Source organism: Asterias rubens, chromosome 10 (assembly GCF_902459465.1).
Source record: "Asterias rubens chromosome 10, eAstRub1.3, whole genome shotgun sequence".
NCBI lineage: Eukaryota > Metazoa > Echinodermata > Asteroidea > Forcipulatida > Asteriidae > Asterias > Asterias rubens.
Window position 1 is genome coordinate 8,767,788 of NC_047071.1, and position 26,199 is coordinate 8,793,986.

A 26,199-nucleotide genomic window follows, 5' to 3' on the forward strand; every position below is an offset into this window, starting at 1 on the left:
GCAATAGAGACCCTATCAACTGGTAGGGCAGCTGCAACAGCAGCACCAGCAGCATCTGCTGTGGCAGAAGCAGTTGCACCAGCAGCAGCAATAGTGACAGTATCAACATGTAACGCAACTGCAACAGCAGCACCAACTACAGCTTCCGTTCTGAAGATAGTAGCATCACCAATTCAACAACAATCAGCAGCCAAAGGAGATACGTCCAGTAGAGCACATAGGTCATTGGCACCAACAAGGTCTACGTTTGCAAAAACAACGTCATTACTTTCAAGACCCCCTTCAGATGTGACAAAAACTGCAGCCACAAAGTCAAAATCTGCAGTTCCAGTAGAACACCCAAGGGTAGAGACACCAAAACCACAACCATCTGCAGCAGCATTGCCAGTGGGAGCCACATCAGCCTCATCAACAGCTGCCTCAAGGAGAACTTCATCAGCTCAACAATCAGAGCACACATCACCAAAGCAGCCCAAACAACGGTTCAGTCCTGTGACCCAAGCTTTGGATGATTACCTGCAAGGAATCAATATTCCTTCGATTGAGCAGTCCGATCTTCAGCATCCTCCTCAGGGTCAGGTTGTACTTGGGCAAGGTGCTAATGGAGGTGTCTTGATGATGCTTATAACAATGAACACGTAGCTGTCAAATGTGTACCAACTGGGGATAAAGACACTGTGGATAGAGAAGTTCGAATCCTATCTGTTCTCTCTGAACACGATAGTTTCCCAAATGTACATGGAACTATAGAAGCTGGTCAGTTTAGGGCAGTTGCTATGCAATTCATTGGCGATGAAGCATCAGCTAGGTGTCTGACATTAGGTGAGGCTCTTACTGGGTCTAGAAGTTTGACCTTAGACCCGGCCGATTGGAGATCCGTTGCCATGAACGTGGTTGATGGAATCAAACACATGCACTCTGAAGGACTGCTTCACAATGACATCAAGATGGACAATATATTGATGTCCTATGACACCCCGACACATCGCTGGCGTGCATATGTGATTGATGTAGGTGTGGCTACAACAACGAATGCCCCAAGAAACTATGTTCTAACAAGTGACGAAAAGAAAAAATATCGCCGGTTTCACGGCCACATCGCTCCTGAAATGGTCGATAATGCAGAGCACCAGTCCATCCAAAGTGATATTTTTCAACTCGGCTACGTTCTCCATAGCATTGGCCAGTTCGGAGCAGTTCCATTTCTAGAACAACTTGGTGACAAATGCAAATCACGAGATCCTTCAGAGCGACCTGAGATGACTCATGTGCGGTATTGCATTCAAAATAACATCTTCATTTAGGTCAATTAATAATCAAAGCATCGCAAATAGGCTAGGGTTTTTGTACAAAAGTTAACTTTAACAATTATTATCTAAAATACATTTGCAGCAAGAACTAATTTATTGAGATAATGAAAGTATAATAAAATGTCTAATGGGGCGAAGAATACCCCCATAGTAACACTTACTATAAGTGTGACGTGGGGCAGAGAATACCCCATTGTTACACTTGAATAAAATATAAAATGTGCCGTGGGGCAGAGAATACCCCAATGTTACACTTAAATAAAATATAAAATGTGCCGTGGGGCAGAGAATACCCCATTGTTACACTTAAATAAAATATAAAATGTTCCGTGGGGCAGAGAATACCCCAATGTTACACTTAAATAAAATATAAAATGTGCCCTGGGGCAGAGAATACCCCATTGTTACACTTAAATAAAATATAAAATGTGCCGTGGGGCAGAGAATACCCCATTGTTACACTTAAATAAAATATAAAATGTGCCGTGGGCAGAGAATACCCCATTGTTACACTTGAATAAAATAAAAAATGTGCCGTGGGGCAGAGAATACCCCATTGTTACACTTAAATAAAATATTAAATGTGCCGTGGGGCAGAGAATACCTCATTGTTACACTTAAATCAAACATAAAATGTGCCGTGGGGCAGAGAATACCCCATTGTTACACTTAAATAAAATATAAAAAATGTGTGCCGTGGGGCAGAGAATACCCCATTGTTACACTTGAATAAATGATAAAATGTGCTGTGGGGCAGAGAATACCCCATTGTTACACTTGAATAAAATATAAAATGTGCCGTGGGGCAGAGAATACCCCATTGTTACACTTAAATGAAATATAATATGTGCCGTGGGGCAGAGAATACCCCATTGTTACACTTAAATAAAATGGGGCAGAGAATACCCCTTTGTATTACTTAAATAAAATGGGGCAGAGAATACCCCTTTGTAATACATAAATAAAATGGGGGCAGAGAATACCCCATTGTAATACTTAAATAACATAATGCAGGGGGGGGGGCAGAGCATATGAAACAATGGTTATAAATACAAACATTGTTTATTTTCTATAACCAAACTTTAGACATTTTAACCGCCAATAATGTTTTAATTTTCGCAGTTTGGATATCAGCCACTATGTTTTATTTTAAATCAAGCATTTCAGAGCCCTTTTTGCTTGTCTACAATAAAATAATAAACATCTCCTCTTCAGAACCTTGAAATATCAAACGAGTTTTGTCATTTATTTCATACTATTATTAAAAGTATAGTTAGTATAGTATAAAAAATAATGATATTATTGAAGTGGTCTTCCAAACAAGGTCGGTTGTAAACCAACAAAGTATTATCAGGTGTTGCAAATTGACACCCGATACTCATTGGAAAATTACTGGTCAGCGTCGAATTCAAAACTGGGATCAAAGAACATCGAGCATATAAATTTGATTTCTTTTCTGAGATCCCGGTTATTCAGAATCAGTCAAAAATCACCCCGCAGTTTTAACTCGCAAAAGAGGGCGCTATTTCAGACACTGCTGTTTGTCAGGTAGGATAGGAGATAGGTGTCGGCTTTATACATGTAGGCAAAGGCACCGCCAGGTTAACTGCGAATCTTGAAACCCATGAACGCCATGTGATTGATGCGATGTCAAAGGTGATCATGGACGTGGGCTCGAGCCTACAGTTAGATCCCATCAGTAGCGTGAACATCTGACGTCACACTCTGAGGCTCATGAATTATGCCAGAGCTTACGTCTAGATTCTGAAAACACCGTTATCTACATGTACTGTAACAAAATGTATGTTGTATCCAATGATATCTCTGGTTCTGTAATAACAATACATTTCCTTGTCCTTGCGAATAAAAACATGGACCTAATCTAACAAGAGATCAAAGGTGAATTTTCCTGGAAGTCGTTTGCTCAATTGACGAGCCTGCGTCTTTAAGTTGTACACATGAAAATTTGTATTTTGACAAGTATTATTGATTATTACAAAAGTGTACATCACTTTTTTTAAACTATTAACTACCATAACATTAGACCATTTTGTTAGGGAGGTTTTACAACCGCAGTTACTAGAAATTACATATTTTCATCGGCCTAATTTATATTTTGAGGGTGTCACCTTATTTTATTTTATTTTTCTCACGGAGGAATTTTTTTTTTCACACTTAAGACCACTCCTCCTATTACAAACACGCTTAAAATACGTAACATTAACAGCAAAAACATAAACAAAATACAAAATACGATGTTAACCTTGAACCAATAGTTTGAAAGAGTCCAATTTTTTGTGAAAATTAACAGTGGAATCATTGGTGATGGAGATGTATTTATCCAAAGTATAATAAAGCTTTAAAGATGTATTTATCCAAAGTATAATAAAGCTTTAAATCCAGTTTTAATAGTGCAAGGGAGGGTCTATTCTCACTCATTTTCATTTTATAGATATGGAAACGACACAAAATATTAATATTAAGAGTACTCCCTGTCCAATCCCCAAATTGGGTCCAAAACTTAGTTGAAAACTTGCATCTACAAAATAAATGATCCAGCGTCTCACTCTCTAATTGACGGAATGTAACAAAGACCGTTATCCCTTTTACCGATTTTGGCTGAGAATGAGTTGACTCCAAGTCACCTTATTCGTTGCAAAATAAGTAGTATACGCTAAAGACAATCCGACGTGTATGGCGGGTGTCAGCACAAACCTGTATATAGTGACAACACTCGATCACTTAATAGACTAAATCAATAACCATCCGTCCTGATAGCATAATGGTTGCAGTGATTTTACAGGGATGATTAAAACCTAAAGAGCCCATCTACCTGACACTGTGCACCGACTGTAATTAATGACGAAGTAATTGCGATGATCCTCATAATTGGATCCGTCGGAAGTGTGTCAAACCGTCCGTCGCCCGTCGCGTCGTATCTTCGTTGCGTCATAGAGACACATGTTCGAGTGGTTAAGAGCATCGAATTCAAGTTCTGGTTCGAATCCCGGTCGTGACACTTGTGTCCTTGATTAAGATACTTTACTCTTTATTGCTTCTCTTCACCCAGGGGTATCAATCGGTACCTGCGAGGGTAGAGGTTGATATTGTGAATGAATAAGCTTTCGGTGCGCCACGGCAATGACCAGAGCACATGTAAAGCGCATGGATACGGTTATTATTATATTATATTGTTATTAATATATTTACGCCCACGTCGCGTCGCCATTTTCTTATCTGTTCTTTACTTTCTCTTGTTTTTATAGGCCCAATTCTGTCTCACAGAACACAGATATGATCATAATTACGCGTCAATATTAGGTCATCCCATTCAAGATTACTCCCATATCGCCGTTGTCATCAATTATTTATTATCCTAGGTAAACATAATTGTTGACATAATGATATTGATAATCTGAGTACACTAAATTGCGTTCCTGTGTCATCGCTCATCACTGGTCTGAGTTGGGAGAGATCCGGCTGAGACTCCGGCTAAGACAAATCACTGTGTAATTTGAACCTAAAAGGAACGATACGTGCCACCACTAATTAACGATGATTAGTTGAGTGGTTGATACTATTTTAATGTTATGTAGCGTTGAGCAAACTCCATTATGCTTTCTGACTCGTTAAGCTCTGTTCGCAGTCGACCCACGTCACCGGGAAAAGTCACACCCATGGCGATCGAGGACGGTGACGGTGGTGGTAGTGATGGTACCGGGCAGCGCGGTCGTAAGCCCCACGACGATTTACAGCAATCTCGGCTAATGGTTATGGTAGGGAATCGTCTTGAGAATAGTGGGGCTCACGGTATACCGAATATTAAGAGGGCAGAGTCGACGAGGAGACGGTTGGCATGGACTCTGCTTTTCCTGGCTGGACTTGGGATGTTTATATACCAAGGCTATGAACTTATTAACAAGTAAGTGACGTTGGACTATCTTTAAAACAAGTCTTTAATCAGAGTTCGGAAAATTATCAGTAGAAATATTGTTTTACCTCCACGATATTACTCACTATTCATATTATGCCAACCCTTATTGATGAGAATATCTTAAAAAGTTCAGTTTCGTAAGTAAAGGGATACGTTTGGAAATAACCCTACCAACCGACCAATGGCAATAAACTTACTTGGCTAGAAACACAGCTTTCATTTAACATGGAGTGTTTAGAACCAGATTACTTCGAAGTATTGTGGTTATTGAAAAAGATATCATTTTTGTTATCTCCCCAAATTTGAATCGGAAAAACGTTGCGGTTTTTCTTTATGCGTGGACACAACTAACCGCTCTGAAATTTGATACAAGCAAAGTAAAACCTTTACCATCTTTTGAAATGAAATGTTCTCAGGTTAGTTTGAGTATTTACAATTGTATAGGATTAAAACTATCGAACGAAAAAAAAATTGTTCCTTCAATGACTAATATTGGTCGGGAAGTATATTGAATCTGTTGAATGATTTTGCGTAATATTTCCTTGATATCCTAAAAACCATATTGCATAATGCCACGCCCTTAAAGCCATTATACATTTTCGGAACAAAAAAAAAATCAAAAAAAATCACAGATTTACAAATAACTTACAGGGTTTACAGAAGGTAATGGGGAAAGACTTCTCTTGAAATATTATTCCATGAAATGCTTTACTTAAAACAATTATAAATTCTCGACAACGAGAATTGCGGATTATAGGTTTTCTCGGTCAAATTCAGCAAATGAGCAGCCAATTTCATTTTCATGCGTTCGAATTAAAGCTGTTTTGCCTCTCCAGTTGTTACTGCGTTCCAAACTCAGAATTAGGCCGTTGAATTTCGTTTTGAGTCGAGTCAAATTCCTTGCGCACTCTGTTCAATTTAGCTTACCGTCATTCTTTTTCGTGACACACACGCCCCAAGAAGCGTCTGCGAATTTGAATGCTGCTTTGATGAATTGTTAAATAGAATGATTATTTTGTTAAATCGAATGACGCAACATTACATTGAACTAATCATAAAACGAAATCGAATGACCCTTTTAAATAGCATTCGATTTCGCGCGAAATAGAATACCTTGGTGGTTAAATTGGCTGCTCATTTGCCGAAATCGACCAAGAAAACCTATACTAAACACATGTCATGACACGGCGAAACGTGCGGAAACAAGGGTGGGTTTTCCCGTTATTTTCCCCCGACTCCGATGACCGATTGAGTCTAAACTTTCACAGGTTTGTTATTTTATATAGAAGTTGTGATACACGAAGTGTGGGCCTTTGGACAATACTGTTTACCGAAGATGTCCAATGGCTTTAAAGATCATATACCATTTATGAAATGTTAGGATCTGGATGTGGGTTAAAGACATATTTATTTTTGAAATCGACCCAAATCAAAGGTTATGTTGACATTGACATGACGCCTCAAAAGTGAATGGTGTTTTGTTGTTTGCTTGGCACGGCTTCAATTGTCCGAAAGTTAAGTTTGTACATAAAATAATCGTGCGAGGATTTGTGGGCGCACGGAGGGGCGGGGGGGGGGGCGGTGGACCCCACGAAGTTTAAACTTGAGACATAACTCCGCCTCTGTTATTCAGTTCCCATTTTGGTTAATTTTACTTAGATTATCTGATTAGAAATAGTATTGCCAATTATTTTTAACACAAAACAATTATTATAAGTTGATTTTGGTTATCAGTGCTTTCTATAGTGTACAATAAAAATTGCATCGGCTCTGGTACATAAAACCCAGCAATAATTTTTAATAACTAAGAACTTATAATACAAATAAATACATAAATACATTAATTGCGCTTCTTGATCAAAGATAAGACCTTGTTGCCTGGCGTTGACTTGCCATTGCCTCTGAAAAAAAATCTTATCAAAGTTACACTCGATCATTAATAAGATATTATTATACGTATTAAAGTAATATCACCATTGGTTTGGAGAAGACTAAAATCCTTACCGATATATTGTTTGTTTCTAGCGATAATACACATAATTTTTACAAAGCGCATTATGAATAAGAGGTTCCACAAAGCACCAAACAATAGAAGCAAACACGCCAATGCAAACATCCTGCGCGAGTTTGATCCTTGTGCTGACTGACTCCCTATCGATCCCTAACACGAGATCAATCAATTATTTATAAATGCTGTTTAAGGCTCAAGGACGAAGCCAAGTTAAAAGGGATGGTAAGTGACTGTCCAAAAATATTAATTAAGAGAATTGATGATGAAGTCGTGCAGAGGGTGATGATATGAAGACACAGTGCATGCTGTGGAGTGCCAGATTTAAAGGCCAGCTATCCAGACTGTGCTAATACAACCGTAATAAACATACGAAGAAAAATCCGGATAAGAACTGCTTAAAGGTATCGTACATCTTTTTGATAATGTTGTCATAGACATTAGGACTCAATTGATCAACGAAATTTGAAGGAAAAAAAACACTGACAAAATTGTTGCACAAGTGTGTGTTTTCAGACACTTTCAATTTCAGACACTTTTAATTTCTCTTATAGTGTGCAGTCCCTTTAATACCACTGAATACAACCAAAACCCGGTTCTTTTAAGCCATTGGACACTTTCGGTAAACAGTATTGTCCGAGGCCCACACTAACCCTTGTGTATAATATATTAAATACAGGGTTTATAGAAGGTAATGGTGAAAGACTTCTCTTGAAATATTTATTCCATTATCAATTCTCGTTGTCGAGATACGGATTTATTTTTACACATGTCATGACACGGCGAAACGTGCGGAAACAAGGGTGTTTTTCCGTTATTTTCTCCCGACTCCGATGACCGATTAAGCCTAAATTTTCACAGGTTTGTTATTTTGTATATAAGTTGTGATACACGAAGTGTGGGCCTTCGGACAATACTGTTTACCGAAAGTGTCCAATGGCTCTAAGGGAATTAGGTATACGTTACGAAAATTGTAGTTATTAAACTCTTTGAATCAATGGCAACACAAACTTACGTGCTTAGAAGTGGCTTCAGCAGCTTTCGATATAAAAGACAATCATTTCACTTCGAAGTAATGTGGATTGAAACGTCTGTTCGAAACGTCACTCAGATTCTGTATTCCAATACGGATTATCTCTTGATTAATAAATACATTTGTTGTTGTCCCCTGTCACGAACACTTCTGATAATAAAAGTGCACTTTAGTGACACGTGGAGATCGTAATTTTTGGTTGTCACTATTTTCAATTTTTCTTGATTTTTCTCAGAGTTTTACAACTATTGTATTGTATGTGTTGCTACTTCATAGCGTTGGTATCCTCTCCCCCTATGCATTTGTTGTTCTAATGTGTAATGTAATTTCTAATGTCATGCGCGATTGAACAGCATTGTCTGGCCTCACTTTAGAGCTTTTAAAGGAACACGTTGCCTTGGATCGGTCGAGTTGGTCAATAAAAAGCGTTTGTAACCGTTTGTTATAAAATGCATATGGTTAGAAAGATATTGTAATATGCCTCGAAATTGCATGGTTTTCTTTTTACCTCGTTGACTAACATGTCAGCCATTTATGGTTGACTCCCATAAATGACTGACGGTGATAGTTCTCGACGTAAAAGGCAAACCGTGCAATTTTGAGTGATACTTGTGTAACTAGATCATTATAATCTACTTTTAAAACATCTTTCTAACCATAAACGACTCACTTTAAAGAGACGTATAGTTTTCGAGAAAGAGTTTTAAGAAATTTTCATAGGAAACCCCCAAACTATGCTAATATGGACTGTTTTTGCAAATGCATCGAAATGAGTAAAAACAATATTAAAAAGGTTTCCGTTTTATGTTTCAGTTTAAATAAAATGTATTGACTTTTTGGAATAAGTGTAGTTAGGTTTGGTATTGTTTTAGTGATTTGTAAACTTACGGGTTAAAATTATTCTTTTTGTAAAATTAAAGTTAACTGAAGATTTTAACTGAAAGGCAGTGGTAACTATTGGTAATTACTCAAAATAATTATCAGCATAAAACCTCACTTGCTAAAGAGTAATGGGGAGAGATTGATAGTATAAAACGTTGTGATAAACGACGTTGTTTTCGAGAAAGAAGTAATTTTCCACGAATTTGATTTTAAGACCTCAAGTTTAGAATTTGAGGTCTCGAAAATAAGCATCTAAAAGCACATAACTATACGTAAGACAGGAGTTTTTTTTTTCATATAGTTTTATCTCGCAACTCCGACGACCAATCAAGCTCAAATATCACAGGTTTGTTATTTTATCCATATTTGGTATACACCATGTGGGAAGACTGGTCTCTGACAATTACCACTACCAAAAGTTGGCTTTAATACTGACTGTAGATGCATACAATACAACTAAAACATACTAAATACAAAAAACTCATTTCTAAAGGTGGTCGTGTTTTTGAGATAAAGCCGTAAATCCGGAGTGAATAATGCCACACAGTATAATAACAAATAATAATCAGGGGAGCTTTGGTTTTCTTATTCAAGTGTCCGGCATAAATAAAAACTAATATCTTTTAATATATATTTGGTTTGCGGTAACACCATTTGTGTATCTACTTGCCAGATAGAGTTGTTCTTAGAGAACTGTCTTGCTTTATTCTACTGCTGCGGAGTAGATAATCGGAGGTTCGGGAGACTTCTCAGTTCTGAAAAGAACTGTCCAGCTTTTTAACTATTACCAGGGCGGATGGTTTAGAAAATAGAGTGGACTACTACTTTAGCTTATATGATCGTAATTAACTGTACTGCCGCGGAGTCAGTTCTGAATTGGTCTCAACGTTTCGACTAGCTTGCTCTAGTCATCGTCAGGAAATTGGTCTCAACGTTTCGACTAGCTTGCTCTAGTCATCTTTTACATAACCACATTACTTTGAGTAAAACTTTTTTCAAAATGCTTGATAATATCAAAAGCTGATGTATATTTCTGAATAACTAAACTTTGTTTTCGTCATTAATTTTGGAGCATTACAGAATTGGTTTTGCTAGAAAAAAAAGTTGCTGGCAGTGAAAGCACCCTATATAATCCGCGATATACATAAACTGACAAACCTGTAGAAGTTTGAGATCGATCGGCCATCTGGGTCACTAGAGAATAGTGAAAAACCGATCACAAATTTTGCATTGCATCGATGCCAAAATAAAACTGAATAAAACGCTCACTGAGCAATAACCTCAAAACGCGAAATTAGATTATTTATTTCTCAGCAAATACAATTTCAGACAGAAATATTTCAGGGATGTTTTCAACTATCATCACTAGACCGTGTAAGTTTTATGTAAATCTGTGATCTTCACGATTTTTGTTTCTTACCAATTATGTAACGTTCCTTTAAGAGTGATTAACGAACGTATACCTTTTAAAGATCAAGTTTCAGGCCATGACATGAAAACGTTTGGTAATAAAATTACCTGTATTAATGTCAGCTTCATTAGTCGTCAGACTTTTGAGAAAAAGTGAAAATCACAGATCAATTTTTTCAGGAGACAATCTAAAATAATTTTCGTTTCCCGAGTCGCGTAAGTACCATGCGCTACGGATAAATATGTTGTACATGCGAAAATAGTTTTAGTGACACGGTTTTACTCCTTTCTCAAAAACTTGAGCACCTAAGCAAGTAATATTGTAAGAGAAGGTTTCTGCATAATTATCTTCAAACCGTGTAGGTTTACTCTAAATTTGTGTTTAAAGGCACTGGACACCTTTGGTAGTTTTCGATGACCAGTCTTTTCTACTCGGTGTATCTCTACATTATGCATTAAATATTAAACCTGTGAAAATTTTAACTCGATTGGTCGTCGAAGTTGCTAGAGACTAATGAACGAAAACAAAACCTTGTTGCACGTGCTTTTCAGATGCCTCGAATTCGAGACCTCATCAGCTGAGGTCTCGAACTCAATTCAAATACTTTAGTGAGCTATATTACTTATTTCTCGAAATTACGTTAATACTTCAGAGGGAGCCGTTTCCAACAATGTTTTATACTACCAACATTTCTCTACATGGCTTGTTACCAATATGTGTTTTTATGCTAGCAACTATTTTGAGTAATTACCAATTATAGAGTCTAGTGCCTTTTTAGAAAAAAAAGTAGTAAAGTGAAAATGATCCGTAGGAAATCTTTCAAATTTGAGAAAGTAGCACCAGTAACCGTCAGGAAATTGGTCTCAAATTGGTCATCGTCAGGAAATTGGTCTCAACGTTTCGACTAGCTTGCTCTAGTCATCTTTTACATAACCACATTACTTTGAGTAAAACTTTTCTCAAAATGCTTGATAATATCAAAAGCTGATGTATATTTCTGAAAAACTCAACCTGTTGCTTGCATCGAAAGAAATTAAGCGCTATAAGTGTTTCAACATTTTCAGATGTGTTTGTGTTGATGGTTTTTTAATTAAACAGTTTGTTGTATTGATCTGTGATGAATATTTGTGTGTGTGTGTGTGTGTGTTATTTCCTTGCAGGTACTACAGCTGGCCAATCAACGTTAACGTCGAGGTACGCGACCTGCGGACGGCACAGTTCCCGGCTGTCACGTGGTGTAACCTAAATCCAATCAGAAAGGATGCTCTAGACGACATATCAGATCTATGTGAACTCATTGGAGGTCAAAATCCAACTTGTATGAATAGCAGTGGACTTCCTGACGTCCCTTTAGTAGATGATGTAATTAATCAATACGATTTTACAATTTTCTGTCTGTCACTCTCGCCCGCCCCAAATTGTGTAATGAAGAACAAACATGACGTCATCGGACAGAACGAACAAACGGACATTAATTTATCATCCATGCAAAGTGTAATTTGGTGTCAATATTTGCACGTAAATAATAATGTGTGAGTAAATACTAGAGACGATGTGGGAATGTTTGATTAGTCTTTTGTTCATCATGAGTTGAAGAGCTGTTCTAACATCTGTTCAACTTATATTCAATAGTGAATGTCCCTTTCCGGTATGCTTTGTTATTGTTATATTTCAAGCAAACGCAGTTGATGTTCCTATAGAACATCTGTTCAAGTTACATTTCTTAATAATAAATGTCTTTTCGTCATTCTTTGTTTTTGTTACAAACTACACAAAACTATCACATTTTCCATGGGTTTCCGTTGGTGTAAATAGAAGCAAATGCAAAGGATGTTCACATAGAACACTTAAGTTATATTTAAAGGAAATGGCCACTATTGATAATTACTCAAAATAATTATCATCATAAAACCTTTCTCTGTAACGAGTTATGGGGAGAGATTGATAGTATAAAACATTGTGAGAAACGGCTCCCTCTGAAGTAATGCAGTTTTTGAGAAAAGAAGTAATTTTTCACGGATTTGATTTCGAAACATCAGATTTAGAATTTGAGGTCTTGAAGTCAAGCATCTGAAAACACACACCTTCGTGTGACAAGGGTGTTTTTTTCTTTCATTATTATCTCGCAACTTCGACGACCAATAAGATCTCAAATTTTAACAGGTTTGTTATTTTATGGATATGTTGAGACACACCAAGTGAGAAGACTGGTCTTTGTCAATAACCAATATAGTGTCCACTGAACTTATGAGTATAATTTGTTTGTTTTTGAAAAAAAGAAATATATATATATATACCAATCCCGGTCAACTTATTTTTCGACTCACTGTGTACAACTGTCTTGTTATCATTAATTTAGGGATACAATGACTGGGAAACGGATAACATCAGCTACAGTACCGAGGATGACGATTACGAGACCTTCCAGCAGGTAACGGGAATCGTGGGTGCCTTACCGTACGAAGAAAGATCAACCACCGGGCACAAGCTCCAGAGGATGTTACTCAAATGCACCTTTCAGAAAAGACGCTGCTCACCAATGTAAGCTCTTTCTGTTGTCAAAACGAGCTTGAAGTTCAGTCAGGACCTATAAGCTTATTCATCACTTTAAAGACACTGGATACCTTTGGTAACTGTCAAAGACCAGTCTTCCCACTTGGTGTATCTCAACATATTATGCACAAAACCTGTGAACATTCGAAACCAATTGGTCGTTGTCGAAGTTGCGAGATAATAATGAAAGAAAAAATACCCTGGTCATATTAAGTTGTGTGCTTTCAGATGCTTGATTTTCCCCGGGACCTCAAATTCTTATTCTAATGTCTCAATTTCAAATGTTTGAGTGAAAAATTACTTATTTCTCGAAAACTATACGTTACTTCAGACCTTTTGTCATAAACAATAGTACAACAGTTTATATTAATCCTTTATGAAACCAGGTTTTCTGCTTCTTCTCAACCATACACATTAATAATAAATAAATAAATAATATGAACACTTATAGTGCGCCGGTATCCACCACAAGTGATGCTCATGGCGCAAGGAAGAAACACAAAATTAATGAAAAGCAGCTGTGGGTTTTGAGGGCCTCTTTGAACTTATGAATAGAGGACATGTTACGGATATTAAGAGGCAGATTATTCCAAAGTAAAGGACCAGCATGAGAAAAAGCCCTGTCACCCCAATTGTTGAGGGTGTGGGGAACAACCAGTAATGACGAAGTGGATGATCTAAGACATCTGGAAGGATTGTAACGGGTAATTAATTGACAATTATACTGAGGAGCAGAACCATGTAAAGAATGAAACACAAGCAGAAGTAATTTGTATTGAATGCGATATTGAACAGGGAGCCAGTGAAGAGCATTTAAAACCGGAGTGATATGGGTTCTCCTGGAGGACAAAGTGACCAGCCGAGCTGCAGTGTTTTGCAGTCGTTGCAAACGAGAGATTTGATTCTCATTTGATTTGATGAGATGTTAAACAAAGGGCCATGCCTCCATCCTACAATCTATACCATTTTAAAGGCAATGGACAGACACTATTGGTAGTTAGTCAAAATAATTATTAGCATAAAACCTTACTTCGTAACGAGTAATGGGGAGAGGTTGATAGTATAAATCATTGTGAAAAACGGCTCCCTCTGAAGTGACATAGTTTTCGAGAAGGAACATATGTTGAGATACACAAAGTGAGAAGACTGGTCTTTGACAACTACCAATAGTGTCCAACGTCTTTAAGCTGAATATTTCAATAGTATCTCCCGGCCTTGTTTGGGGCAAACTTACATTACAAAAACTTAAAGACACTAGACACTATTGGTCAAAGACTAGTTTTCACAGTTGGTGTATCTCAAGTTATGCATAAAATAACAAACCTGTGACAATTTGAGCTGAATCGGTCGTCGAAGTTGCGAGATATTAATGAAAGAAAAAAACATACCCTTGTCTCACGAAGTTGTCATGCTTTTAGATGCTTGATTTCGAGACCTCAAATTCTAAATCTGAGGTATCGAAATCAAATTCGTGGGAAAACTACTCCTTTCTCGAAAACTCCGTCACTTCAGAGGGAGCTGTTTCTCACAATGTTTTATACTATCACTCGTAATCAAGAAAAGTTTTGTGATAATAATTATTTTGAGTAATATTACCAATAGTGTCCACTGCCTTTAACAATAAGAGACGCAATATCATTAATTATTCTATTCATGCTTTATTCTCTTTGCCTTTTTATATTTCAGGAATTTCACTACTTTTTACAATTCCCGATATGGAAACTGTTTCACATTCAACTCCGGCCACAATGGGACCCCAAATTTAAACGTCACAAAATCTGGGCCAGCATATGGTAAATAAACATTCATAAATATCTCAGACAGTTTCGCTCTTCCTATTGGTGGAGAGCGCGTCACGTGGGTGTGTATAAACCTTTGTTTATGACCGGTAAAAAGTGTTAATTCATGGGCGTGACACGCGACCTTGCACCTGTTCTTTTATTTTAAGACAGTTTCATCATTCCTATAAGCCTCTCTTAATACTTATGCATGACGTCATAATTCTTACCCAAAATGAGGTTATGGGCGCACGTTCCCCATCACTTGCAGTGGCTGCGCCCATCGCCTCGTTTTGAGTTCGCATTGTGACGTACCTCATGCATAAATATTAAGAGAGGCGTATTGGTCGAGAACAACGGCTGAAACAGTTGTGTAACATCACGCGATACGCGCGACGCGCACAAGATTCCCTTATAAGGAGTTGTTTACCCGAGGGCGGCGGGAGGGCTTGACCATTTCATAGCTGGAGGGGTGTTGTTTTAAAGTTTGACCAAAAAGTATTGATGTTTTTGACCGAAAAGGTATTTATGAATGGGAATCAAAGTGTGTTGAATCGGTTTCAACTAGTGGTTTAAACCCGCCTCGGCCTGGTTCTTGATAATTTACCTCAACTTCGTCTCGGTAAAATTATCAAGAACCAGGCCTCGTTGGGATGAAACCACTAGTTGAAAACCTCTTCACCACACATTGATTCCCTTATTAACGTTGTCGTTAATTTATACATAATGAATTTTGACTCTAAAACATCAAGGAAAAAGAAATTCTAAGCACATCCGGACAATAATATACCGAAGTCAGAAACTGCTGTGTATTCTTTATGGTGTTTGGGCCTATCCGAGTCGAATTTGTAACTCAATGACGTTTGAAAATCAATTCATCCGTCGCCTGCAAACACATAGATTACTACTTGATTGTGTAATGCTGAATAGTGTTATACAAAGTATAGTTTTCTGTTCGAAAACTAAAGTTATAATGGCAAAAGCTAGATGTTGATACAGATCATACATCTGTTTCTTTTAAAAGGTCTAATTATGTAACTTTTGTAGGACAAAAAACACAATGTCCACAGATTTACACTAAACTTACACAGTTTGAACATGATAGTAGAAAGCTTCCCTGAAAATATTACGTGCTGAGGTGCTGTAGGTTTTGTGAAATGAGTAAAACAATGTCATCAAAATAATTTTCGTTTCATGAGACGAAAATTATTTTAATAATTTACAAACGTATTTTCATGACATTGTTTTACTCATTTCTCAAAAACTACAGCACCTCAGTAAGTAATATTCGAAGGGAAGCTTTCCACTATCGATATCTTCAAACCCTGTAAGTTTAGTGTAAATCTATGGACATTTTGAAAAGGTACCCAAATCCTTTAAGACTTAAATTTTATTGAAGTTTCTTATCGGCGCACTCTTTTGTGATATAACTATCTCTTGTTACATTAAAGACAGTGGACACTATTGGTAATTGTCAAAGACCAGTCTTCTCACTTGGTGTATCTCAACATATGCAAGAAATAACAAACCTGTGAAAATTTGAGCTCAATTGGTCGTCGGAGTTGCGAGATAATAATGAAAGAAAAACCACCCTTGTCACACGAAGTTGTGTGCGTTTAGATGGTTGATTTCAAGACCTCAAGTTCTAAACTTTAGGTCTCGAAATCAAATTCGTGGAAAATTACTTCTTTCTCAAAAACTACGTCACTTCAGAGAGAGCCGTTTCTCACAATGTTTTATACTACCAACCTCTCCCCATTACTCGTTACCAAGTGAGGTTTTATGCTGACAATTATTTTGAGTAATTATACCAATAGTGTCCACTGCCTTTAAAATGGAAGGTATACAAGTGGTCACCACTGTTGGAAATAACGGCAGATTTCGATAGCATGAAGCATTTTGAGAAACATCTCACTTCACAGTAAAATGTATGCCATAGAAATTTAATCTGAGAGCGTTACTGTCAGTAACGCTTCTAAGATTATTTACCCACTCGGATGATTATTCATCCTGTCTGGACATAATTTTATTTGCTCCTGAGTTTCGCGAGAGGCGAAATCTCATAAAACGCGACTAACTTTTGAAATGAAGTTTTCACAGGGTAGTTGACTGGATTAACAGGCTTTCGAGCTATAAGCGTTTGGTTATACTTTTGTTGATACTGGCCATCACATTAGGGTTGTTTTGTAATTTCCTGTGCCCTTACTGTTTTTTTTTTCTTGCTTTGTATTTACTTTTGTACATATACTTATATTATCTATTTGACATACTGTCTGCTTGTATTTGTTTTCGTTTAATGGCCAATTAATAAGGAATACATATAAGAATAAGAATCTACACTTCAAAAATCAATCGAACGGTTCCAGAAACCAAATGTATACTCTAGATTCAATCAAGCAATTCGGTATATAATGTGTTGTTCAGAAACTGAAAGAGAACTATCTGTCATATACTAGGATTAACTATGGAACTCTACATCGAGCAAGATCAGTATATCGCCGATGTGGAGACGGGTGCCGGTGTTCGTTTCATGGTCCACAACCAGACTGACATGCCGTTTCCTGAAGATAAAGGGTCTAACGTTGCTCCAGGAACGGAGACATTCATTGGAATGCGTCGGGTGAGGAACCAATACAGAGGATTTTAAATGTTCACAATAATACCGATATAACATTACAAACAATAACAAAATATGAATTACATAATTAAATAAACAAACCACAAAAGAGAGGAATACAAGAGAGACAATTTGAATAACAGGTGGTATCACTGATGCTATCCTTATCTTACATCATCTGTACGTTTCGTGTTTATACTCACTTCGATTGCCAGTCTAAAAAGAAAGGGAAACAAATTAAATAGGCCTAAAAGGAGAACAAACACCACCACAACAAAACATCATTTCATTCTGAACCGATTTCTTATAAAAATTGTTTTAATTAAGTAGTCTGTATAGATTACACAATACAAAATGCAACAATAACGGCAGCAACCTTTATAACAATGTTGTTATTATTTTTTATTTATAAATACCCCAGGCAGTTTCTTTACTCCTATTGGTGGAGAGCGCGTCACGTGGGGGTGTTTAAACGGTTGATAAAGACACAGCTGAGGCTGTTTAAGACCGGCTGGCTTCCGCGTGTCGGGCGATTATCACGCGGAACGCAATTCATAGCTATACAGCGCGTAATATAATGTAAGCGCGCGCGTAATCTATTTCTAAGCGCGCGCGCGTACGCACAACCCACGCGCATGAAACAGATTCTTCACAAAGTTTTTGAAAGAAATATTTCAAACCTCGAATTTTCAATTATAAAGTGTCTATAATTGTATTTTGTTCAACGTTTTTTAACAAAAGGGCATTTATGAATGGGAATAAAAGAGTAGTGACTCGTTCTTAAACGTCCGTTTAAAGCCTTGCAGGGTCGTTGCCGTGCGATAAAGGCCCTCGCCTTCGGCTCGCCTTTATCACGCAGCAACGACCCTGCCGGTTTTAAACGGCCGTTTAAGAACTCGTCGCTACACTTTTATTCCCTTATTCATACTTTTCTTGTGTGATATTTACCCATGGTGAATCATTCATAATATCTTTATGTAGTAACATTAACCTTGCCTTCTATAGCTCCCTCCAATGTGAGATCAAACAAAACGCTTTAATAAACATAAACCGTTTAAAGGAACACGTTGCCTTGGGTCGGTCGAGTTGGTCTTTGAAAAGCGTTTGTAACCGTTTATTAAAAAATGCATATGGTTAGAAAGATGTTTTAAGAGAAGAATAAAATGATCCACACAAATTTGCCTCGAAATTGCGTGGTTGTCCCTTTACTTTGCAAACTAACTCGGCTCGCCATTTATCAGAGTCAAACATTCGACTCCCATAAATGGCCGACCGTGTTAGTCGACGAGATAAAAAGAAAATCTATCCAACCATATGCATTTTATACCAAATGAGTACACAGGCTTTTCAAAGACCAACTCGACCGATCCAAGGCAACGTGTTCTTTTAATAACACACCACTTAACCTATTTTTTAAAGAAACACTTGTCTTCATGTACCATAGTTAAGGTCTTTGCAACCACTTGGAAGGGTAAGGTTTAAAACAAGAAATTTGTATTGAAAAAAATTAAATTTGTTTAAAGTCCAATGAAATTCGTTTCTTTGTACACATTACACGTTTCTTCTTCGTGAATTAAATTATTCCTCCTCCATCTGTATAGGTACTGATTAATAGACTCCCTGACCCATACGGAAAATGCGTCACAGAATTCAGTAGAGACAACATCTTCAAAAACAAATTCCGACATCTACATTACACTCGGAAGGTGAATATTTATTTTAGAATATGTTTATATTATTGAAAATGATTAGAAATTCACAAACACAGACTTTTGAGACAATGTAATAGCAAACATACTTAAATGTAAATTATGTAAATACTTCTCGGTTTATCTGCTGCCACCTAGCGTTCCCCGACAATCACATAATTTCATGAACTCAAAACTAAAGCAAGAAAAATTAAGGTGCATTTAGAGAAAATAAAGACCATAATATTTGGTGTGCGTTTTCGTTTGAAACACTTTCTGTTTTTTGCATGGTACTCTGATGCATTTGGCATTACGATATTATAGGTTTTCTCGGTCAAATTCGGCAAATGAGCAGTCAATTTAATTTTCATGAATTAAAGCTGTTTTGCTTTTCCAGTTGTTACTGCGTTTCAAATTCAGAATTCGGCCGATCAAATTCGTTTTGGGTCGAGTCAAATTCCTTAAGCACTCTGTTCAATTTAGCGTAGCGTCATTCTTTTTCCTGACACACACACCTGAAGAAGCTTCTGCGAGTTTGAATGCTGCTTTGATGAATTGTTAAATTGAATGAATATTTTTGTTAATTCGAATGACGCACCATTACATATGACTAATCCCAAAACGAAATCGAATGACCCTTTTGAGTAGCATTCGATTTTGCGCGAAATAGAATAGCTTGGTGGTTAAATTGGCTTCTCTTTTATCGAAATTGACCGAAAAAACCTATATTTAAAACAGATTTAATATTTAAAACCATTTTTTTAAAGCCATAACCTTCTGACTAGTCATAGTTACAACACCCTGTCTGTTAGGCTCATGTGACACATATTGCTTCATTACATTCGTTATTTCCAGCCTTGCAAAAAGCTCCCATTTTTTTTCTTCGGAACTTTGTAATTATTTCCTTTTCATACAACTAGAAGTATAAGATTGCACATGTCTGAGAGTTATAATCGAAAATCTTAATAATACAACCAAGAGAACTGATTAATCCCTTCACGCAAAACGTACTCAATGTTCCCTTGTATTGGTCTTATAACAGGCTTGCGAAAAAGACTGTTACTTCGAAAAAGTGTTGTCTGAGTGTGGATGTGCAGACGTCAGATACAGATACGATGATTGGGAAAAAGCATGCAACTCAACAGTGGACGGTAAGTGGGACCAACAAACACAAAAACACCTTTGCACAGTCGTCATGACATGGTCAAAATTCAGGGATCTTGTTTAGAGCAGGATGTAACTACTGCTGCTTCACAAAAATCTACAGGAAATTAGGAATGGCTGTTTTTTATGGGTGGTTTTTTATATGGTAATAAATTGGTTTCAGAGGCTTGGTGAATTTTTAAGGAGCAAGTGTCATTGACCAGCTTTTGTGATTTGGAGCGCAGACGACCGCTACATTAATAACTACACTGCACGTTGTAACGATGCGCTTTACTTTAGTGTCTAGGGACCAAGTCAGAGAGCTGCTAAGCACAGCAATTTACTTAGCATGACATTTCTTACTTGATGAAAACAGGACTACCAACCAAATGTCCGTTTGTTGCATATTGCTTGATACTGGTATCCAGCTGTTGTTTGCATATCCTGAAAATCACGTGGAAATTTGATTGGTAATCCTGTTTTTATTAGGGAAGAAATTTCTTGCTTAGCAAATAGTTGTGCTCAGCAGCTCTATGAAAATTGGGTTCTGGTCATTGCTGTAATCTTCCCCAACTCCATGGTGAGTATACAGCCAAAAGCTACCGTGGCGCTTAGAAGGTTTTTTTCATACCTCAACCTCGACCCTCACATAAACCCAACTATATGCTGCTGATGATGAGTGAGGAGAAACAATGCTTTAAAGGATTTGGGTACCTTTTCAAAATGTCCATAGATTTACATTAAACTTACAGGGTTTGAAGATAATGATAGTGGAAAGCTTCAAATATTACTTACTTAGGTGCTGTAGTTTTTGAGAAATGAGTAAAACTATGTCATGAAAATACATTTGTAAATGATTAAAATAATTTTCGTCTCATGAGATGAATTTTCTTTTCATGACATTGGTTTACTCATTTCTCAAAAACTACAGCACCTCAGCACGTAATATTTTCAGGAAAGCTTTCTAATATCATTATCTTCAAACTGTGTAAGTTTAGTGTTAATCTGTGGACATTGTGTTTTTTGTCCTACAAAAGTTACGTAGACCCTTTAAAAGTATCTTGGTCAAAAACACAAGTTTCATGACCTGAATTCTAACCCCCACCCCGATGAATTAACCACCGTGGCGATGATCTAAGCCACACGGTCATAACAACCTTTAACAACCTCAACCAATCAACCAGTCAACCGGTTAACCTCAACCTTTAACAACCGGTCATGACAACCTCATGACAACGGTTGCCTAAACTCGTTCCAGTCAAATTTTGTTCAACTTCACACAGGCTGTATATTCTTTTCATTCCGACAGGCGATTGTCTTGAAAGGGTTGAAGACATTTTCACTTCCGGTCAGCTGGAATGCAGTCATTGCCAATATTCCTGCAAGTAAGTAATTATTATCGATTAATTGATTCAAGCTAAAAGGCACAGGACACTATTGGTAGGAACTCAAAAAAAAGCTTAAAAACTTAATTGTTAATGGAGAGCTGCTGATAATATAATACATTGTGGGAAACGGTTCTCTCCGAAGTAAAAAAAAACTTCAAGCCTGAAGGCTTTTTTCATGCTTCTATAAAAAAAATACCACACTAAATATGTACAAGGGGCTGTTTTTCTTTCATTAATCTATTACACCTTTGATGACCACATGAGTCAACATTTTCACAGATTTGTAACTGTATGCATATAGTTGGGATACACCAAGTAATAATACTGGTCTTTGACAATTACGACAGTTAAAAGTTAATGAATACACTCCAAAATCAAAGTATAGGTTTTCTCGGTCAATTTCGGAAAAAGAGCAGCCAATTTAACCACCAAGCTATTCTATTTCGCGCAAAATCGAATGCTACTCAAAAGGGTCATTCGATTTCGTTTTGGGATGAGTCATAATATGTAATGTTGCGTCATTTAAATTCGCAGACGCTTCTTGAGGCGTGTGTGTCACGATAAAAAGAATGGCGATACGCTAAAATGAACAGAGTGCTAAAAGAATTTGACTCGACCCAAAACGAAACTGAATGGCCGAATTCTGAGTTTGAAACGCAGTAACAACTGGAAAAGCAAAACAGCTTTAATTCGAACGCATGAACATTAAATTGATTGCTCATTTGCCGAATTTGACCGAGAAAACCTATATAATAATCATTATTAATAATCGAAAACTTAATTTTAATGATGGTTTTTGCTTTTTATTATTTTAGTGACACGGTCTTTGAACTGACTCACAGCAATTCACAGTGGCCCAATCGTAACTATGAAGTAAGTTAGACAATATTATTTAATTTTTTTTTTGTAATATCCCTAATCACCGATGTGTGTTTAGCACTGTATACTCGGTAATTACCCGAGTTCTGTGAACAAATCACAGACAGATTACTCGAGTTTGATTCGAACCCACGACCTTTGTAATTCTTAAAGCAGTGTCATACCAACTTGACCATCAAAATTGCCCGGTGGCTATAGAAGCAGTTCGAATCCTATGTTTAGGAGCGGGTACTGCACACCAGCTTACTGCACACCATGTTAATTCTCATTTTTTTTTTTTTTTTTTACACAAATGTATACTCACCGATGTATACTCAATACTTTACCCGAGTTTCACAAGTATGCACAATTTCCACAATATCTGGAATTTCTATTATCGACTTACATGAAGTTTGATTACAAAATGCAGGGTTTAGAAAAGTACTGTCTCTTTTAGTTGTATATAAGTTAATGGGATTAATTTGGCATTTCCATTTGGAATACTATTTTGAGTATTATTTCAAGAAGAGGATAAAGCAGGGCGGTGGGGGGGGGGGGCTGGACACACTCCACTTCACATAAGCCTATCGTGCAAGACTAACAGACGATCAAGGAGTGTTCGAAAAGATGTTATTTGTGATTTTTTTTCAAAATCAGGATACAGTACTAGACAACATACAAAAAGTGAGCACAGATTTCGAGGACCTCATTGCCAACAACTCAAACTTTGTACGGTAAGTATATAGGCATGTTCACATATAAACGAAGTTACAAATAATTAATACGAGCATTATAGGATAAAACTCTTAAATCTTAAATAATAAACAAATATTCATTGTAAAATCAGTTTAAACAGGGGATATATCTTGATACAAAAAAGGGTACAAACTTTCAACCATTGTTAAAATTTATTTTATTTAATTGTTTTGAATATTTGTCTATGTTTTCCCAGGTTCCTACATTGTCCGACCCACACATGGGCCTAAACCTTGCATAGTAAGATGTGCACATGAGTCTTCATTTTCTCAAGACATGTTTCGAACAAACCTTGTGTTCGTAGTTTAAACACCACTTTGTTTACTTTTATTCACCTATATAAGGGACAACGTTTTACGAGTCAACATTTATTACGATTCGTTGGACTACGAGGACATCTATCAAACAGAGGCGTACACGGTATGTGCATATTTTGCGGTGTACTCGTCCACATACTCATTTTGTTATGAGCGATCGCCTGTCACACGGCCAGGGCCCAAGTTCATAGCGCTGCTTAACAGTAAGCAAATTTGCGTGCTTACTGCGGCAGAACAATTTGCTTAAGCGTATTTCACAGGTTAGCAGAAAAATTGGGCGGCCATATTGCGTGTTTACCGTGGATTTGCATTGTGTCGTCATTGATGTTCGTGCGGTAAGCACCGGAAGGTTAGCGTGCCTTTTTCGTGTGCTTATGGTTTGCAGCGATGTGAAATAGAAATTGCAGAGTAAGCACAAAATCGGCCGCTAAGCAGCGCTATGAAATTGGGCCCTGACGGCTAAACTTAACTGATTTAGGCAACCGACTCAAGTCAACTGCAATCGGGGGCACGTTGCCATGAATTCATGGGGCTGAAACATGGTAATATACCACCTCACAAACCAATAGTATGTTGGAAGGCATGCTTATGGGTCATCCACTAAGAGCCTGGCTACTGTAGTAGCATGGGAACCCCAACCTTCCAAGCTTTAACAACGTAAATTACTGTTAAGGGCCGTGCTCAAGGGCACAAGTGTCATGACCGGGATTCGAACCCACGGGTCGTCTGCCGCCGATCAACACCAGGCCCGAATTTCATAGAGTTGCTAAAGCAGAAAGTATTTCTAAACAACTTCCTGCTAAGCAACATTAGCAAAATACCAGTCACCATTTGACTTAGGCTGGCTGCTGGACCTTACTTTTGAAAGCATGGTTTTGTTATGCTTAGCCACGTTTGTGCTAAAAGCAGCTCTATGAAATTGGGTTCAGAGCTTGGGGTCCGGTGAACTAGACCGCTCGGCCATGGCACTTTAAAGGTCTTCATATAGAGGCGTTTGATTCATTTTGCATATCAGATCAAGTTTTGGGTCATGACATGAATCGCTGATCACTGCGTTTTAAGATGTATGTTTCAGCCTCATTAATCATATGTTGTTGTTTTTTTTTTTTTTTTTTTTTTTTACATGCTAACCTAATTTTCGCATCAGTTGGGACGTAACATCTTTTCGTAAAGTTAATTTACTCATTATTTTTATTTTTATTCTATTTTAATGGAAGCTTTCTACAATCATCACACACATGTAAGTTGAATGTGCATCTGTGGAAGTTTGTGCTTTGTGTGCTTCAAAAGTACTCAAATTCTTTAACCCATCAAAATAAGTTCTGTTTTGTTTTTGTTTGTTTGCATTGCTATCTCCAGTTGAGCACATTGGCTAGCGATCTGGGCGGTCAAGTGGGCTTGTGGATTGGCGTGTCTGTGTTGACGCTGTGTGAGATATTGGAGATCGTGATGGATGTGGTCCTACTGGTATTTCATAGTTGCCAAGCTGGGGGACGGAAAAAATGATCAAATGAGACTTCATGCCTTCGTTTTTTGTTTTCTTGAATGTTGTTACACTCGTGTTTATAAACGAGCCTCTGGGAAAATGAAGACTGGTGCAAGACATTGATATCACCCGTCCGAGCACATCATGCTTTTAAGATTAATAATGTCTATGGTATTAACAATAGTTATGATTTTAACCAGAGGCTTTACTGTAAGTTTTGCCCATTACATGCCATATTACCACCCTGTCTACTTTCAGCTCGAGCCTACGTAAATTCTGTCACCGCGTGATGCATACAATTATAACAAAATATGAAATCGAAAATATTAAACAGATCTATCTGTTTATAATTTTGTTTCTCCGATGTGTAAGCTTTATGGTGTATAATATGAACCAGTTCATGTGAAGTGAACCAGTAGGTTTTATAAATGTCCAGAACACATGGTGCAAAACACAATTTGGGCAAAGTTGCCAACAATTGCCAACAAATAAGAAATATGTAACAATTAGGGCAAAGTTGCCAACGAAATATCGTAAGAATAATGACTGAGAACGGCCAGTTGTTTGTCTCCGATATTTATTGTATTACCCCTTTCTTAAAAACTACGTTACTTCAGAGGAAGTCGTTTCTCATAATGTTTTATACTTAGACAACTCTTTGTTGCTCATTTCCAAATTAAGTTTTTTTGTTGAAGTTTGAGGTATAATTACCAATCGTCATATGCATTTAATTGTCAAGAGTATGCAATGATCTAGGCACATGCAACTTGGTAGGCATAAAGGAAGAACGGAGTCACAGTTAAAGACAGTGGACACTATTGGTAATTGTCAAAGATCAGTCTTCTCACTTGGTATATCTCAACATATGCATTAAATAACAAACCTGTGAAAGTTTGAGCTCAATTGGTCTTCAAGGTTGCGAGATATGAATTAAATAAAAAACACCCTTGTCACACGAAGTTGTGTGCTTTCAGATGCTTGATTTCGAGACCTCAAATTCTAAACTTGAGGTCTCGAAATCAAATTCGTGGAAAATT

The 26,199-nt window shown here is 37.3% G+C and overlaps 1 protein-coding gene across 1 annotated transcript; it reads left to right on the forward strand.

The window, feature by feature from the left end:
* Positions 1 to 776: 776 nt before the first annotated feature.
* LOC117295629 (amiloride-sensitive sodium channel subunit alpha-like) lies at positions 777 to 25,182 on the forward strand. Its single transcript, XM_033778333.1, has 13 exons — positions 777 to 1,273; positions 4,957 to 5,232; positions 11,739 to 11,940; positions 12,938 to 13,119; positions 14,818 to 14,924; positions 17,366 to 17,529; positions 19,128 to 19,232; positions 20,257 to 20,365; positions 21,667 to 21,742; positions 22,561 to 22,618; positions 23,261 to 23,337; positions 23,704 to 23,779; positions 25,036 to 25,182. The coding sequence occupies exons 1-13, from the start codon at positions 777 to 779 to the stop codon at positions 25,180 to 25,182; spliced, it is 2,076 nt and encodes a 691-aa protein (XP_033634224.1).
* Positions 25,183 to 26,199: the final 1,017 nt, after the last annotated feature.